General features: G+C 37.3%; 1 protein-coding gene across 2 annotated transcripts in view; it reads left to right on the top strand.

The window, feature by feature from the left end:
* The window catches only part of LOC139137717 (centrosomal protein of 104 kDa-like), a 35,116-nt gene that overhangs the window by 5,104 nt on the left and 11,167 nt on the right, over positions 1-18,845 (top strand). The window contains exons 3-16 of one of the 2 annotated variants that reach the window (XM_070705963.1): positions 1,824-1,905; positions 3,123-3,261; positions 3,841-3,918; positions 5,024-5,142; positions 5,663-5,772; positions 9,171-9,226; positions 10,089-10,244; positions 11,007-11,030; positions 12,111-12,271; positions 12,848-12,995; positions 13,383-13,550; positions 16,112-16,246; positions 16,684-16,874; positions 18,508-18,742. In XM_070705963.1, the coding sequence (XP_070562064.1) occupies positions 1,824-1,905; positions 3,123-3,261; positions 3,841-3,918; positions 5,024-5,142; positions 5,663-5,772; positions 9,171-9,226; positions 10,089-10,244; positions 11,007-11,030; positions 12,111-12,271; positions 12,848-12,995; positions 13,383-13,550; positions 16,112-16,246; positions 16,684-16,874; positions 18,508-18,742 (1,802 nt within the window). The remainder of the gene's footprint in view (positions 1-1,823; positions 1,906-3,122; positions 3,262-3,840; positions 3,919-5,023; positions 5,143-5,662; positions 5,773-9,170; positions 9,227-10,088; positions 10,245-11,006; positions 11,031-12,110; positions 12,272-12,847; positions 12,996-13,382; positions 13,551-16,111; positions 16,247-16,683; positions 16,875-18,507; positions 18,743-18,845) is intronic. The other variant, XM_070705964.1, reaches the window with a different exon arrangement.

The following is an 18,845-nucleotide window of genomic DNA, read 5'->3' as shown; positions in this document are numbered from 1 at the left end:
GCAGTGGGTTCTATGTGATTTTGTCTAGCCAGTGGACTCTAGAACCTATACCAATGCAGTGGGTTCTATGTGATTTTGTCTAGCCAGTGAACTCTAGAATCTATACCAATGCAGTGGGTTCTATGTGATTTTGTCTAGCCAGTGGACTCTAGAATCTATACCAATGCAGTGGGTTCTATGTGATTTTTTCTAGCCAGTGGACTCTAGAATCTATACCAATGCAGTGGGTTCTATGTGCTTTTGTCTAGCCAGTGGACTCTAGAACCTATACCAATGCAGTGGGTTCTATGTGATTTTGTCTAGCCAGTGGACTCTAGAATCTATACCAATGCAGTGGGTTCTATGTGATTTTGTCTAGCCAGTGGACTCTAGAATCTATACCAATGCAGTGGGTTCTATGTGATTTGTCTAGCCAGTGGACTCTAGAACCTATACCAATGCAGTGGGTTCTATGTGATTTTGTCTAGCCAGTGGACTCTAGAATCTATACCAATGCAGTGGGTTCTATGTGATTTTGCCAAGGCAGTGGGTTCTATGTGATATTGCCTAGGCAGTGGGTTTTAGATCTTATATAATATTGCGGATGACATTGCACTGGTGATTATTTTAGGTGGGGGGGTTATATTGGGAAAGGGGTGAAATACACATTGTGCGTTTTTAAGAAAATACTGATAAAATATCTTTTATTTGAAATAACATTGCATAAATTTTCTTTAAGCATATGTGTAAGGTATTCACCAACTTTAACCCTTTGAGTGCAAAGTCAACTTTTGTTGCCTTTATAGAATATGACATAGCCAGTAACTTTTTTCAGATCTAGACAAGTTTTTGTCAGATTTTTCCCAAAATTTTGGTCAAAAATTACAACCACTGGAATGTTATGTCCATTTGGTCCAAAATTATCAAAATATTCACAGAAAAATTAATAAAGATTGGTAAAATGTTACACTTATTTTGGTGGGAAAAATTACAGCACTTAAAGGGTTAAAAAGCCTTTACCTTTCTTTATCAAAAACAATATCACAACTGTGGCAATTGATTGACGTTGAATACATGTATTTTATTGATATGTAACATACTTTATAAAGATTGTGTAAAATTATTACTTTGTGCTGAAGATAGAATTGCTTAACTGTGAGTGGTTACCTCAGTGATGACTCTATGGTTAAAGCAGCCTTTAGTGACACGATACACAGTTATCACTGATAGTGTCAGATAACATTTGATCTAAAGGTTTGAATGGTTATCTAACCCTACTTGTAATTGTACCGCACAGCACAAGTTTACATCTGAATATGAAATTAACAAGATCTGTTTTAAAAACACAACAGCTATTTACAAGAACCCCCAATAAACAAATGAACTATAAACAAGCAAAACTATAAAGCATTGTTAGAGGCATATGAAAGCCTTTAACTGCATGTTTCAGTTCATTCCAAAATTCAATAGGGTAACAGGATTACATACAGGAAACTGAGGATGAAAGCATTAACCTGTAATACCCTGGTACTGTATACACATATTATGAACAGTGTGACCATAACTCATAAGTTGTCTGAACTCATTGACTCAATGTAGGAATTTCTTGAAATTTTTTGTAGTCGAGAGTATCTACCAGTACATGTAAACTGCAAAATTTTTGTGTTTCAAGATGAATGTCTGAGTTACAGGTTCAATAATATTGCTGTGACAGCATATGATAAATAAACAACAAAGGGAATATAAAAAAATCAGTATATTAAAAATACTTTGTCAGGGTGTGCAATGTCAAAAACACTACCTGTAGTACGGTAAATATTACTTTTTTCTTGTATCTTTCACAGCAACAAAAATTGAATTCTTTATTGGAAACTTGCCACCAGACCATATCACAACTCTCCATGGTACTCGATACAAACGTTTAGGGTAAGTGCAAATGATATAGCAACAAGTCAAACATTACATCATTTGGCCGATATAATCTCATGGAATGAATACACACTTCTTATTCACTTCTTGTGATTCAAACTTCAGTCTGAAAATCATAATGCAACTTGTTGAATGAATTGTCTTTGAAATAGTGTAGACTTTCCTTTCATAATTGCTGGATGTTTGAATGTATGAAATCTGATTTGGTCAGTGTGTGGTAGTGGTGTGTGTGTGAACTTCAAAGTGTAGGAATAGTTGAAAGGGTACCTTGCAGCCAAAGCTTTGACTTCAAGTAGTGATCATTCTCTGACAGTTTTATATGAGTTTAACCACCTTTCAGTCTTCCAGGGAAATAAAATTATGTGTCTACTTTGATTATCTGCCACACTATACTTTGATCATCTGCCACACTATACTTTGATCATCTGCCACACTATACTTTGATCATCTGCCACACTATACTTTGATCATCTGCCACACTATACTTTGATTATCTGCCACACTATACTTTGATTATCTGCCACACTATACTTTGATCATCTGCCACACTATACTTTGATCATCTGCCACACTATACGGTACTTTGATGATCTGCCACACTATACTTTGATTATCTGCCACACTATACTTTGATCATCTACCACACTATACTTTGATCATCTGCCACACTATACTTTGATCATCTGCCACACTATACGGTACTTTGATCATCTGCCACACTATACTTGATTATCTGCCACACTATACTTTGATCATCTACCACACTATACTTTGATCATCTACCACACTATACTTTGATCATCTGCCACACTATACGGTACTTTGATGATCTGCCACACTATACTTTGATCATCTGCCACACTATACTTTGATTATCTGCCACACTATACTTTGATTATCTGCCACACTATACTTTGATCATCTGCCACACTATACTTTGATCATCTGCCACACTATACTTTGATTATCTGCCACACTATACTTTGATCATCTGCCACACTATACTTTGATTATCTGCCACACTATACTTTGATCATCTGCCACACTATACTTTGATCATCTGCCACACTATACTTTGATTATCTGCCACACTATACTTTGATTATCTGCCACACTATACTTTGATTATCGTCCACACTATACTGAAATATTAGGGTACAGCTGAAATTTGAGTACTCAAATCAGATATTTTGATGTATTTCATCTCTCAACAGGTACGTGTCTTTGTCTGACAATGAGAAAACTGGCTTCAAAGCTAGAGAGTTGAAATCTGTGCACGTCGATGCCCTTGGTCAGTACCTAAAAATAGTGATTCACAAAAACCATGTAAATAAGTACAATCTCTTCAATCAGGTGAGGTTTCCTTCAACTTGTTTCCAAATGATTGCTAGGTTATTATATTCCATGGAATTAATGTTGCCATAGGTTTGAATAGAATTAAATAGGTGTGTTTCTGGTATTGTTTTCCATGGAAAGTACAATTCAATATATTGCCGCGCACCTATCCATGTGTTGGTTGATGGGCACTTGCCATTACTCACCGCAGACTACAATGTTTGAGGCAAGGCAAATTGGAATCATTTGGAACAAGTTGCAATATATTATCTGGTTCAGGACACTGATTTGAGAATTTCATTGCATCGTAATCTACTAAAAACTGTTTTAAGACAGAGATCTTTCTTCCCTGGATAAGGTAAATTTATTTGATAATTTGATAAGCAACAGAAAAAAAGAAAATAATTATTTCAAACCTGGATAGTGGTATTGAAAAGTTGCTGACTGTGTTGTATGATGCTGTCATGAAACTCATGGCAAAAAGTGTCCTGGCATTTATCTTGAATAATCATTAGGCAGTACACTGATATATTATGTGTGATTGTACCATTTATTATGAAATTAAACCTTTTTATCTTCTCAAATTTCATGATGTAGGTAGGCATAGTTGCTGTCAATGTCATTGGTGATGATGTGAATGAACCAGAAGGCAAACCAGTAGATCCAACAGATCCGGTAAGGTTATTTGAAAGTTGAAATTTAATGTATTTTAATCATAGAGTGGTGATTAGTTTTTTCAAAGAAACTAAATTGCAAAGGTTCTGCTTTGGATTGTGTTTCGTATTAGACATCTGTTCACTGACTGGTTTCACATAAACACTGACAACCAGGAACATCTATGCCGTACTGCTCTATGTCAGTTCTGTGTCCATGTCATGTTTAAAGAATGTTCTGTGCATAGGCACTGCTTTGTTTTGTGCAAAAAGTGATGTTGAACCCAAATTACGCATTGGTTTTGCCTCCATAATGAGATTAATATTGTGTATATGTGTGCAATTTGGATGTCATGTCTCTACACTTTGGATACATTTCATGAAAAACTTTAAAAAGTAACATAAACCTAGTAAAAAAACAAAAGTCTAAACTTTTGATAATATTTTCATTATTTTTGTTCTCGCAAACACTTTGATTTTCTTCTTCTTCCTTTAGTGTATTGAAATACAAAGAATTCGCCTTGCAAAGAGAATGCATAGTGGAAAATAGGCAATGTTATTGTTCAGAAATGAATTCCAGATAAGAAATCACTTGTCAACAAGAAGACTTTACATATACAAATTATGCTGCCTGTGTGAACAACTTAAACACTGAACACTTTCGGGGAGTAGAATAAGAATCTCTATTTTTTTAACAGAAAAAAAATATGTGAAATCTATCAAAAATTCCACCTTGATAGATCTCTAACGTATAGTAAGATAATGGATTTCCTTGATCAAAGTTCCCTGGTACATAAAATGCTAAAATGTTATGTTGCTAGGAAAAAATAGTAAAGTATGCATGATACACAAGTACAGTATATCTGACAGCCTGTCAAACCACATATAGAGCATGCAATACAGATCTTTACAAAAGTCAATTTAGTCCGGTGTGAAACTGTCTAAATTGAATGAGTAGAAAAAACTGCAAAAGGTAATATGCTCATAGTGCCTTGTTATGGTCAAAGTATGTGGAACAGACGTTTTGTATGGTGTTTTTAGCACATGTAAAATCCTATTGATCTCAATGGCAGATGTATAACAATGCTCAGTCTTTCATGCCACTTTTCTCAATTTTTCTATTCCAGTCCCTACGCTTGTTACTGAACACATATTTACCAACCGGAAAATCTTTTCCTGATGATCCGTCTGGTCTTCATGACAAAAGTGATTTTCCAGATCCAGCAATATGGGGCGCATTGAATAGGTAAGTTTTCAAAGGACGCAGAAGGCTGTTTTTTTGAGAAGTATATTTTTTGTGTAAATCATAAATGCAGTGACAATCAGACACGTGAGTTACGCTGGGGAAAGTTGGCATGGTATTGTTCAGTCTGGTAAAATACATAAACAAGAATTTAAATTTTGCTTAGTATCAAGTACTATCAGAGAAGGATATCTAACATGTTGTGATATGAAAATATTTGATACCGTTTTTACACAGTGCCCAGGGACTGGAGCATGTAATGTTCCTGAGATGTTGGGGATAGTGCTGGAAGGTTGGCATGTGGTGCAGCTGTTTTCAAGCTAACAGAACAGCGCCCTCAATGTCCTCAATGTTACAGAACACAAAGGGTAATGTTATAGATATTGACAGAACAGTACCCATATTGACCCCTACCATCCCACCTGGACTGAAATTACAAACTGTTTCTATTAGCACATCTAAAAGAGGAAAAGACCAGGGTGCCATGTCAGTCTTACTTTGATTTACTGTCTGTTTCCTTCAGACCAGATTATATATCTCCCATGGATGATTTAGCATTTGATATGTACCAGGATCCAGAAGTGGCTCAAATTATCCGCAAACTGGATGTCAGGAAGAATGAAGCAGTACTACGTAAGTATTCCAGAGTCTCACTCCTAATGAAAATGGAATGTTTACACGACAAAAGCAAACAACAATTACAGTTGCAAATTATCTTCATTGTCCTCAGAGGCTACAATTTACAATCCTCAGGTGAGCTCTCTGATGAGCTCTCTGTCCAAGATATCTTTGACAAGTTTCATTTGATTTGATTTGATACATCATCCATTAATCTGTAATCATTGGTGTTGGTGCTTTTTTGAGTTATATTGTACCACAGGGCGTTGTCTACATGTCCGTCCCCTGGGGTGGGTAGGTGTTTCGTTGTATCGCTAATAAAGATATATTCTACCAGCCTTTGGTGTTTCGGTCTTAGCACTACCCTTGACATCTTGCGTATACGTTTTATCAACATGCTGCGCCTATTATCTGATGAGTTTGAGTGCCTAATTAGCCAAAGTAATCAAGGGTAAATTACTAATCTGTGGACGCTCTCACCAGATTATCACGGGATTAAATTTGACAAAGTCAACAACGAACGCACCAGCAAGGTATAACTGAAGAAAGGGCTGAAACTCTCAAAAGCTGTGTTCACAGAAATCTACTTTACAATAAACATTTCCTAATTTTTCGAACGTCAACAGTTTTCTGACATGTTTAAACGGGGACAGGCCAATTTATGCCTCCGTCGGTTGCTTCTTTGAGCAATAGAACACTAATCGAAGTGGTGGAGTCAGTGTCCCGATGTGGTCCGTCAGACCGGAAGCCGGAACTAGAAACCTTTGACCTTAGAAATGTTTAGTTTAAGCCCACATGATCGATAGAGGTAAACAAATTAGCCAACATGCTTTGAGATCGAGGGTCAAGCTCATCGGTGTTTATAAACACGGACATGACAATCTATGTGTTTTTGACTACAGCCGGTCATCGTTTGGGGGAAGAAACTCGCCGCTTGTTACATAAAAACTGACTAGTCGGCAAAAGTATTTTCATGCCTTATATATGCTTATTCATTTCAAGACGAGATGAAAGCTGCGAAGACACATTGGAAGCATAGTAGTACTCAACCAGGTTGATCTATATACGTTGGGGAGATATTGATTTCACGGTCTTGTCGAACGAAAACAGGGATGTTTAGGTAATAGCAAAGACGATAAATCAGTCAGCTAAATAAAACGAATTTTTTTGGACACCATATCTTTTTATGTCAGCTTTTGAACCCGCGTGAAACCCTGCGTAACAATGTAATAACTATATATAATCAAAACCTTTTGGACATATCTTTTTATGTCAACGTTTGGACACGCTTTAGAAAGCATGATAATTGATACAGCATACTGTATATGTCTGACTGCCGGGGAAACACTTCTTGCGCCGCTGTCGGACTCAGTCGCGCGATCGCGGTGTCTTTCCCCGTCTTTCCCTCGCACATTCGCTTTCCTAAAAATGTGATTTTTTGTATAAAAAAACCGCAGCTTTACAGTAAATGATGTTAGACTTCGAAGTGGGCACTGGCTCGCCTTTACATGTTATGTGGGACTTTGCTCGGAGTTCACTACAATTTGACGTAGGCTTCGTCGACTGATACAATGGAATAACAGAGATGTGTACATCGGACATAAATGCGAATGCACTGTTTTTTGCGCCTCCGTCGGACTCAGTTGCTGTGTCTTTCCCTTGCACGTCAGCTTTCTCGAAAATGTGTTTTGTATAAAAACAACTTTACAGTGAAGGATGTGATCCCTCGAAGTTACTAATACACTTGTCGATTTGATATGCGAAGACACACTGACGACCAGTTATTTATTAGTTCTCAAACCTGGTGAAAATCATTCCGCGACACTAATCGATTATATGTCTTTTGGAGAACGTCCTAAGAACCTGACATGACCCTTGTTTGATGCGTTAGGTAGTTGAGTATAAGGATTGATAAAATAATGTATCAAAATATACACAGATTCACGCGACTGCACTATCATATTCTTGGCAGCTCAATGACGTTTATGGCCGAGAGGGCGGGAGTCTCAGACCCAAGGGAGCATAAGCAGTATGCAGTACATTGCATGCTTTCCATGCAAAATCCGGCTTTGACTAATGTTCCCGTCCTGTTTCGAGCATAACTTTCGAGCTGCGTAGCTAATAATGTTGAGGTCAAGATATCCGAATCGTTCGTGTTCGAAATGCTACTTGATTTGCAGAGAGAACACTCGACCTTCTTGTTTGTGTTTTAACTTAGCACATCAGGTCAATTGAAAAATTCAGAGCAAAATACCGCGGTGTATAAAATCTGCAGGCACGTAGTCACCAACCCACAACACTGCTTGTACTGCAGAGCATACAAGCGGTCGTATGTAAAACATGTCTTTTGTTATTTGAGAAAGAAGACTAATACAAAAGTGTACGTATTGCAAGAACGCAGTTGATAAACTGGACAAGTTGAAGGCGAGCTCGAACGTCGAGTTAATAAAGTCTTTTCCGTTCTTGTTCTCGATTAACACGGAATTTTCAATATACCCGTGAAGTCTGATTCAGTTCGATGCGGTATTAGGCACGTCGACCAACGTGGTTTTTGCCGGCCAGCAGAGGTAAAAACACATCTCCGATACGTTACCAAGGTGTGTTCAACACATACCACGCATTCCTGGGAGGTCCTCCTTTCCGACCTGTTCGTTTACAAATGAATCTTCAAGTTTGTTTTGCCTTCTGTTTGTTTCTGAATACATGAATATAAAGTGTCCACTAGTTTTACGGACCACCTCTGGACACGGCTTTTGAGAGTTTCAGCCCTTTCTTCAGTTATACCTTGCTGGTGCGTTCGTTGTTGACTTTGTCAAATTTAATCCCGTGATAATCTGGTGAGAGCGTCCACAGATTAGTAATTTACCCTTGATTACTTTGGCTAATTAGGCACTCAAACTCATCAGATAATAGACGCAGCATGTTGATAAAACGTATACGCAAGATTGTCAAGGGTAGTGCTAAGACCGAAACACCAAAGGCTGGTAGAATATATCTTTATTAGCGATACAACGAAACACCTACCCACCCCAGGGGACGGACATGTAGACAACGCCCTGTGATTGTACTTACATTGTGATATAGTTGAAGATGTCATGAACGGAAAAGAGATTTTCAATGAAAGTCAACATGGTAGAATAAAGGTGAAAATAGGAAAGTGGAGGCAGAGTACATGGAATGGAGTGCCACACAGATAAATCACAAAACAATGCATTGTTCTAAGTTTATCATCCAGGAGGGACTTTGTCACTTTCAATTTGTTGTGAAGACTGCATTAGCACACAGGTATGATTTGGTTGCATTGACCCATTCACTCTCAGCTGCTTGTAAACGGGTACCATGGATAGCAGTGAGTTGGAGTTAAACCATTATGCTGAAAAGGTAAAACTATACTTTTGTTTTCCTTTTTTCAGAGGAAAAATATGACTTAGCAAAGAGGCTCAAACAAGCAATTGCTGATTTACAAAAGGTGAGTGTTCTTATGCTAACTAATTATCTATTTTTATCTTTTCAGCAACACTTCTAAAAGCCTCTGTTCCCTAAAATGATGTTTATTGTAGGGATTTTGTGTTAGTCCAGGACATCCATAACAACCATTGAGTGATAAGGCTTCCCTGTTTAAATGCAGTTTGGGGTTTGTTTATATCAAGTTGATCATACGATGAAATGCAAATAAGCAAAAAACTGGTAAATTTGTAAAAAATTTCCAAATTCACAAATAACTTTCCCTGTGATTTTAACATTTGCTTTATAATATTTTTAACAACATTTAAATACAATTATGTTCAAACATATTCATGTTCGTTCATCAAACTTAATCATGAAGGGAGTCACAATAGTCCAAATTCTACAGTAAGACAATATTCAATTTTTGACTTCACTCTTTGCCTAAGATGTCTGTAATCTACAAGTTTGTTTGAACAGGGTAGATGAAGTGACTGTTATTGAAATGAAAAATACAGATGATCATATAGTACAGCGTCATAAACTAATAAAATAATCTAGACTTACTACTATCACTGTCTGAATGTTCTTATAGCAAAGCTTTCCACGTATGGTCAAAAGTGAATATTTATGAAAATTCTACCGAATTCTTGTGGTATTTTCACACATTGGTCAACTGGTAGCAGACTACCATTAATAGGGTATTTTTTGTCAATGGGGATTGTGGATCTGTTTAAAGGCAATTGAGTGGGAACAGGTCAAGGGAAGTAGTCGGTTGTTACAAAGTGTTCAATCAAGATTTTGTGGATTCAAGGCTGAAAAAATAGTAGAATGTAAAGTTATTTTGTCTTGCATTGAATTATTTTGCTGTATGATACTTCTATCAGGTTGGAGAAAGACTGGGACGATACGAGGTAGAGAAGAGACGTGCTGTGGAAAATGAAGATTATGATCTTGCCAAGATTAAGAAGATCCAGATGGACGAATACAGATTACAGATTTACAAACAATTAGAGCTACATGACTTGCTTGACATGACTAGAGTATGTAAAAACCATATGCTTGTGTAGAGTGCACTGAAACTCATAAGATTTCTAAATTAATTTAGCCAGTCTAGGAATGTCTGGAAATTTCCTTTAGTGAATGCCATACCAATATCTACTAATAATACATAAACATAATTATGTTTTCACTTGAGTTGCTAGCATGTCAATTTTGCCAGCAGAACGTATTGCTCTTGTTTTACAATGGTTAAGTTTACTTTTATACTGGTGTTCATGAACCTGTGCCTAAGCATTATGTCAGATTTAAGTACTGCTTAAAAGAGGCATGTGCTCCAGGCTTGAGCAAATGTGTACAATATTTTTAGGTCCCTGGATGGATATCCTGCAGTCTAGTTTGCTAGTCCTGCACTCTAGTTTGCTAGTCTTGTTTGCTAGTCCTGCAGTCTGGTTTGCGAGTCCTATAGACTGGTTTGCTAGTTCTTCAGTCCAGTTTGCTAGTCCTTCAGTCTAGTTTGCTAGTCTTGCATATATTATTGTCATTCAAACACATTATCAGTAGTATTTCCCGGTCCATTTGACTGGTCAAATGGCAAATCATTGGTCAAGACAAAACTATTTATAGTCCTTGACCATCTGAATAGTTCACCTAGACATTTAAAGAATAAGTGTGTTGTAAGTTTCAATGCTTTGAAAATTGAGACATTTGAGACATGCTTTGCATATTGCAAATTTTTGGCTTTTTTGTCCATTGATTGATATTTCTCATAATTACTGGGTATCATTTTCTTTCAAAACTTTAAGCAACTCTTCTGGCCTCCAAAAAATGTGAGTAGCATTTATTTTGTGTCTATTTTTGTGTTGTGGTCTATTCCATACCTGTTGTTCTGTAATGCTGGTGTGTTCTACCAAGTCAGCTGTTATTTTTGAATGTCAGTGTATTGTGTTATATCTGTGTGTTCTATCTTGTCAGCTGTTATTTTGTGATGTCGCTGTGTTGGTATAATTTCAGCCGTTATTCTGTAATGTTGATGTGTTCTATCTTGTCAGCTGCTTCTCTCTTGTTGTCAGTGTCACCTTACTTGAGTTTCTCTCACTTGTCTGACATGTTGACTCCCTTGTCTTTGTTTGGTTTTGTAATTTTTATAGGATTTTAGAGGTATTCATTTTGTTTTTTCTTCTCAATAGAGTTGGTCTCACCGTATACATGTACGTATCTTGGTGTCTCCTCTAGTTTTGTGTATAAAATCACTGTGATGTGAAACATGTTATCTTGTTACCTGTACAGTTTAATACTGTGTTGTTTTCTCTACATGAATGTAGTATCAGTTTAAATAAAAGGTGCAATGATTTAAAAGCTGTCTCACAGTGATAGTAGGAACAAACTAATCAAATAGACTTATTTATTTGTCAGTATTGTTGTCAATTTTCTTGGTTTGGTATCACTATGCTCTGATAAACTCATCTTTTGCGGTTAACACTTTGACCAAATTGTTGGACCAAATATACACAGTATTTTTCTGTTGAAGCTCACTATGTATTGGACACTGTCTTTATGTGGTCAACTTCCTAATCCTTTGGTAAATTTTGTTATGCATCTTGATAACCGTGTATGTAAGTTTTACAGTTTGTATTTTATGGTGTTTGAGTACACATGAGCTAAAAGACGATTCACGTTTGCCAAATTTCATGAAATACCAAGAGGTTTGAGAACAAGTTCATGTGGTCAGCATTGTTGACCCTCAAGCAAGGATCCTATGTGTGTATTATTTAGCATTTGACATTTTTGGCACAGTGTTCAATAAGAGATAGAATGAGGATACTTAATACTAACTTGAACACTCTTTTCATTGTATGTGAATTGTGAATGGCGTTTTTGAGCAGATATTTTCCTTCTCTTTTTTAAAGTCTGAAAGAGAGAAGTTGAGAACACCAGTAAGGGAGGAATCACCAGCCCCACAAACATTACCTGTAAAGGATGCAACTCCAAGACCACTAGTAGAACAACAAGCACAAGAACCACCACCTCAACCAGCCAACGATGAGAGACCACTACCTGCATTGAAAAAGTAAGTCCATTTACCTTAAGTTTTTCATGTCATGTGTACCTATCAGTATCTTGTGAAGTTGTTTGAAACCAAAAAATTATAACTGCATCCCTTAAAACCAATTTGAATAGCTAGATTTTGATAGACCAATCAGTGACTGCCAATATAAATACACAGATTTGATAGACCAATCAGTAACTGCCAATTTAGAAAGACAGATTTTGAAAGGCCAATCAATAACTGCCAATTTAAATAGACGGATTTTGAAAACCAATCAGTGACTTCCAATTTGACACGTACATGATCATGGTATTGACTGACATACATTGCTAAAATATACATATGAAACACAAAAATCTTTACAAACTTCACCTGTCATAATGATCTTTTCAGTACCTTTAATTTTATGGTGATTTTGTGTAACTTGACCTGAAAAGAGTAAATAAATATGTAAGACTTAAAGTTATATTATATCACTAGAATGTACTGATCAGTTTCAATTTTGAAGTACTGCATTTTTCAATGCTGCGTAGGGCAGTAGACAAAATTCACCATTACTGTCATATTAAATGTTATCTTGTACAATTTCATTTGCAGTTCACCACGGCGTGAGCCATCACCAGAAACTGCAAGAACTGTGGCAGAGGACAACAGTGGAAGTGGAATTACTGGTGAACCAGAACCAATGACTGAAAAACAACTACGAGAAGCAGGATCTGTCATTGATGTCTTTGGTCTGCAGTTGGTAGGTTGACTTTAATGTCTTATGTCTGTTTATTAGATATCAGGTAATGGCAACATTAACACTGAAATTACTATATATTTGTACTGCACAATTCTCTATTTTATATTGCTCATTTTCAATGAAAGTTACTATAATTAGAGAGCTTTCTTATAGAATGCCATACGTGAGAGAGAAATGTTGATAATAATAATCTTGTCATAATGTCAAAAACACAAATGTGACAAACGGGTATATTAAATAGTTTAATTTTAAAATAGAATGTTGATCAATTGTAGACAGATGAAATAATTTGAATCAATGAGCATAGGCAATCTGCTATGCGACTTTACAGTCTAAATGAATCTGTATATCCTAACTTAATATTCTGGTCTGTCAATTTGATTACAGGTTTCTGGTGCTTACTCCAAGACTTGGTCATACAGAGAAGATGCATTTGTAGCTATTCACAAACAAATGGAAGAACTCCCAACCAGCACAGACAGAGAAGAACTGCGGAGTATGCTTCGAGCTGCTGTTCATTTGATACAGAAAGGAACCAAAGATAAAGTCTTTGCTGTGAGTTCAGCTTTTGTGCCGTTTATGGTTATAAAAAGCCAGTCCTTCATAGAAAATCTCTACCCCTATGTTCAGCTCTTGACACTTACCCTAACTCTGTCTTTCAGTCCTGCCTGGAAATACTTATTTTGGCATTATTCCTTGTCCCTGTCTGGTAGCGTACAATACTAAATCTTCTGGCCACTTTTTGATAAGATGGTTTGAAATCAAATGCAACTTACAGAAAATGCATAGCAAAGTGTGATGCCAGAATGTTTATCAAACATAGGTAATGAATTCACTACGTATATTTTAACAACAGTAATAACTTTCATGTCAAAATTTGCACTTGTTAAGCGCCTGAATTTTACTCTACCAAATCCGTCACCAAGGATTGAAAAACTAACATTTTCAAAGAGAGTATGACTGAATAATTGGAATTAACATGATCTCCCAGAAGATTGGGTGAAATTTTTTAGTATGCAAAAAATGCAAAAAGATAGTGCTAACACAGCTTTAATCATAATTCTAACCTATTTCAGACAAAAGAGAACAAACTGTCACATCATTACATCCATTGAAATTGTCTAAACTGTTTGCGTGTAAATATTCATAATATGTGCCTCAAAGCTGAAAGCCTTAAAGGTCTGGTGAAATGCCCATGTTGCAAAATCAAAGAAATACAGTTGATGGTCTATAAAACAGTTACATTCATTTCTTTTTTCGTTTAGCGTGTGTGATTATGAAATATGGCAAAAGAAAAATGCAGTGTAGGCGTGTCCCCCGAGCCTCTCCAGTCGACTTTTTTCGGCTTTCCGAAGTTTGCCTGACGCCGTATCTCCTAACGGGAAGTAAAGTAATTCACACCTCCGTAAGCTCCCTCCGGGGGGTAACTTCTAGGGTTTCCGCTTACATGATCAGGACAGTGTCCTCCTTCACTATGGGAAAACGTTGTTCTTTTGGTGGCTGTGACAGCGGCAAGAACATGAACAGCTCAAGTGTAAACTTTTTCAAGTTCCCGTCAAGTGTTGAGTGTTTGAACCATAATGTGCCTGTCTCTGCTGGTTCGTACGATCGGCCACGGTCACTCGGCTGAGCCTGCCTCGCTACTTGCTACACAGAAGGTTGGGACCGCAATGCAAATCAACTGCATGAACACCAACACTGAACGTTGTGACTGCCATTAAAATGCACTTGTCTACAACACGGAACGTCGGAACCGCAATGCAAATCGACAGTAACTTAAAACGTAAATGGGACCGTGATTAAAATGCATTACAACTACAACACGGAAGGTTGGGACCGCGATGCAAATCAGCTGCATGAACAGCAACACTGAACGTTGAGACTACCATTAAAACGAACAACAACACGGAACGTAGAGATCGCAATACAAATCATGGAGGTAGAGTCCTCCATGATACAAATCGACAGCAACACGGAACGCATCGTTGGGACGGCGATTAAATTGAAGAACAACGGGGAATACTGGGCCACGAGGACCGCGATGCAAATCTACCGCAACATGGTATGTTTAAGACCGTGATTAAAATGCACAACACAGAACATCTAGACCGCAATGTAAATCAACTGCAACACTGAACCTTGTTGCCTCGATTAAAATGCGTATTTCTGCTATGTATAGCAAAAGTTTCAATTCTCGCGAGCAAGCGTTCCTATGCTCGCTGTACACTATACAAAATGACGTCAAATTTATCGCGAGAGCTCGATTGCGTGTGTAATTTTCAATTCTCGCGAGAGCCATTTATGCATGCTGTACACTAGACTAAATGACGTCAAATTTCTCGCGAGACTTGGCTCGATTGCAAATATGTAGGACGGAAAGAACGCAATAATACGGAAGTAGACACAGTTTTTGCGAATCGCCGAGAGAGAAGCGCAGATTAAACAAAAGACTAAAAAAACCCACGTTTTTTCTTTATTTTACCATGTTTTTTAGAACAAAAATCAGTTTCGCCGCTGTGGTGAATTAGGATCAATTTTTTTTCGCCACTTCGGAGTTCGATTCGCATTGGCGAACGTGGCGAAAGGGCAGCGCGAACACTGTTTTGTTAGCGGATACCGGGCAGAGATAAGGCGGCGTTGGACCGCTATACAATGTAAATGAACACACCTGTGACGTCACAGACAGCCAACCATTATCCCCGCTATGGGCGTGACCTGAGTGTCGCAAAATGACCCCATGAAAGCCGCGCATAGAAATATAAAAAAAATTAACACTTGCGCGTACTTTTAGTTTGCAATTCTGTTGCGAGTGTAATAGTATTGACCCCCTGGAAGATATTCAGTCACACGAACGGGACCATTTCACCAGACCTTTAATTTTCAATGTTCACGAAAATGAGATGAAAAATTTGATTTTCTTCACAAGCTCCAAACTTGTGCAGCATATAAGTTAAGCATTGTAAAAATTTCAGAGTCAGAATATCTGTCTCCAAGACTTATTTTACCTTAAGGTGATTCTTTCAGGAACTGAAAAGTGCTATGTGAGGTGAAGATGTTTTCAATAAAAACTGCATAATATAAAATGTCATCCATGTTTGTATTGGTTGCTCCAACAGGTCTTCAATGCGTCCAATAATCTACTTAGAATGATTCTGAAGACCTGGATACCAAAACACCGAATACCAAAACAAGATACAGCGTATGCTGTTGATAAAACCTTGCCAGAGCTGCTATTACGAACAGGAGATACTGTAAGTTTTCATGATGTCAACACCAGGTGTACATGAAGAATGTAGATGCAGATGTGTGCAGCGTCACATATGTGTGTATTTCTTGTTCTCCTAAGGGGTTATAATAACAACACTAGAGTTCACCAAAAGTTTACTAGATTTTCAGTGATCATCTTGTTGAACACCTCTCCAATGCTAGTCAGTAGTCCTCATGTAGTAGTTGTTTTAAAGTTAAATTTCTCATATTGTTTGAGATATCATGAATGCACAAGAGACATTCAATAAAATTCAAAGTAGCAAAACAAATGAATGTGCACATGTACGCCAACATGAATGTATAATGTACACCTACCCATAGATATTTTGATGTATGTAAGCATGCCATGGTGTACATGTACGTCTGTCACCTGGAAAAGCTTGGAAACTCTTTCATGGATCATGCCGTTTTTTTATTCCAGGCACAAAGACCCAGAGATGCTGCTATTAAGTTTATAGTTGAAATGTCTGAATTTAAAGAGGTGAGACCACTTCACATCATCCCGCACACCTGTGTACAACCTTTCAAGTTGGCCATGTCAACCCGTCTGGCTGTCAGTAGGGTCACTGTGGTAGAAAAACTGTTGCATGAACTTGGACTTGAGAAAAACAGGTCAGTTGATTCATACTTTGTACATCCAAAGTTTTTGTGAAAGATGGTTACTTGTAATGTTACTTGGGTTGTTCAGTTACTTAAAATATTTTCTGCCAGTTTATTCTGTCTTTATCATATCAAGGTAGTTAACCCTTTGAACCCGACTCAGACAAAAATGTCCGCATGATGTCATAGGTCACCAGGGGGCCAGGGTGAAGAAGGTTAAATGGCACAATATATTCAAGTATAATGACTTCAATAAAAGATAGCATTTGAGGACTGCTAAAGTATAGTAACATAAACATGGATTTTGCCAATTGGTTTTACTAAGATTTCATTGAACATGGTGATTTCTACAGACTTGACCTGATTGTGATGGTTTATTGTTACAGTGCTATATATCATACTGATCTTTTAGCTACTTTTGATTTTGAAGCTGATTGTCAAATACTACGTTCAGACAGGAAAAAGTTTGAAATGTTTCTGTGACACTCTTTGTGATTTGCAAACACAGAGGATGAATAGTTTGAGTCTGCTTGTGTCCACACAAACACAAAATTAAGTCTTTGTTGTGGTGTTTTAAATTTTTTGTATACGAGGCTGTCTCTACAGGTTCCGTTCAGCATTCTCTGTATACTTTCATCCGCCCAGACTGAGATAAGCAGACTGATCTCATTGTCAGACCAATTCTTGCCACGAGATGTAGTGCTCTATTCATTCGATGGCCATGATGAAAGGAAATTGAATTGAATGTTGGTTGTTATTTGTTACAGTGTATGTTACAAATACCTGTCATTTGAGGGTGTTTAAGATGGCTCTGAAGCAGCTCAGTCCGTCCATACAGTGAGTTGTGGATAGAGTTACTCCCTACACTGGCTCAGATCTGGCCGGCTAAACCGTTTAAATTTGAAACGTTTCAGAATCACTTCGGAGCATCCACATGTAACTTTTTATGCCAGTATTGGACCAGAGCCGTTTTACAGGCGTTTTAATGGCCTGTGTGTGAACGGCACTTTTAAGGTAGTATTTGCCGTGAACATGAAAGACTTTTGCTCAAATTTTCCTCAAGGAATCTTTCAACCATCCACTGTCAAAATCAAGAATAAAAATCTGGGGTCACCGTGCAAATTGTGGTACTAGAGAAACAAATAACTCAAGATTTACAGATATTTGAAATTCAAAATGGCTGCCATCCCTGTGGTAACTCTACTGAGGAAAATACAATTTTCGATTTTCAAAAAAACTAAGAAAGTTTTTCTTATTCAAAGGGCTTCAAAATGAGCCCCAACAAATAGTAGATCAGAAAAGAATTGGAAAAGTTTTAGAGTCCAAATATCTGTCCCTGAGGCACGTTTTACCTTACAAGGCATGAAGGGGTGGAATTTGGTACAGCAGAGTAGTTCAGAAAAGTTTCCCAAAATATAAAGATATCTATCTGTCTGTTCTTAAAGTTTGCTAAGCCTTACTTTTCTGGTTTTTTGCTCATCACTTGCAGTCGTTCTTCAACATTTACATCTACAGCTCCTCAAACTCATGTTTTGTATTGCAAAGCCGTATATTAAATGTTTCGTTAATTTATTAATTTATATCAAGAAACTTTAAAACTGTAAATATTTGTTCATAGCAACATACATTTCTTGTTTGTTGACAGTGGCTTGACAGTTGAAAATGTGATGAAGTTCTGTGTGAATGCTCTGGAACATACCGCTGGAGAAGTTAGAGATGGTGCTGTGCGGATTATTCTTGAGTTGTATCGTATGAAAGGAGATGAAGTAAGGGATTATCTGCCTCCTGATGAACCTGCAACTCGTAAAAACACTCTGTATAAACAGATCTTTCAGGAATTTGACAGAATTGATGGCAAACCATCAGAAGCAGAATTAAAGGTCAGTTGACTCTGTTCTATACCTATCTCCTTCGTAAATAAGTTGTTACCCTTTACCTTAAAGGGTAGTATGCACCTTGACACAGAAAGACTCTAACTTTCAC

Source organism: Ptychodera flava, chromosome 7 (genome assembly GCF_041260155.1).
Source record: "Ptychodera flava strain L36383 chromosome 7, AS_Pfla_20210202, whole genome shotgun sequence".
Lineage (NCBI taxonomy): Eukaryota > Metazoa > Hemichordata > Enteropneusta > Ptychoderidae > Ptychodera > Ptychodera flava.
Note: the sequence above shows the minus strand (reverse complement) of the source record. Positions and strands in the feature narration are given on the sequence as shown.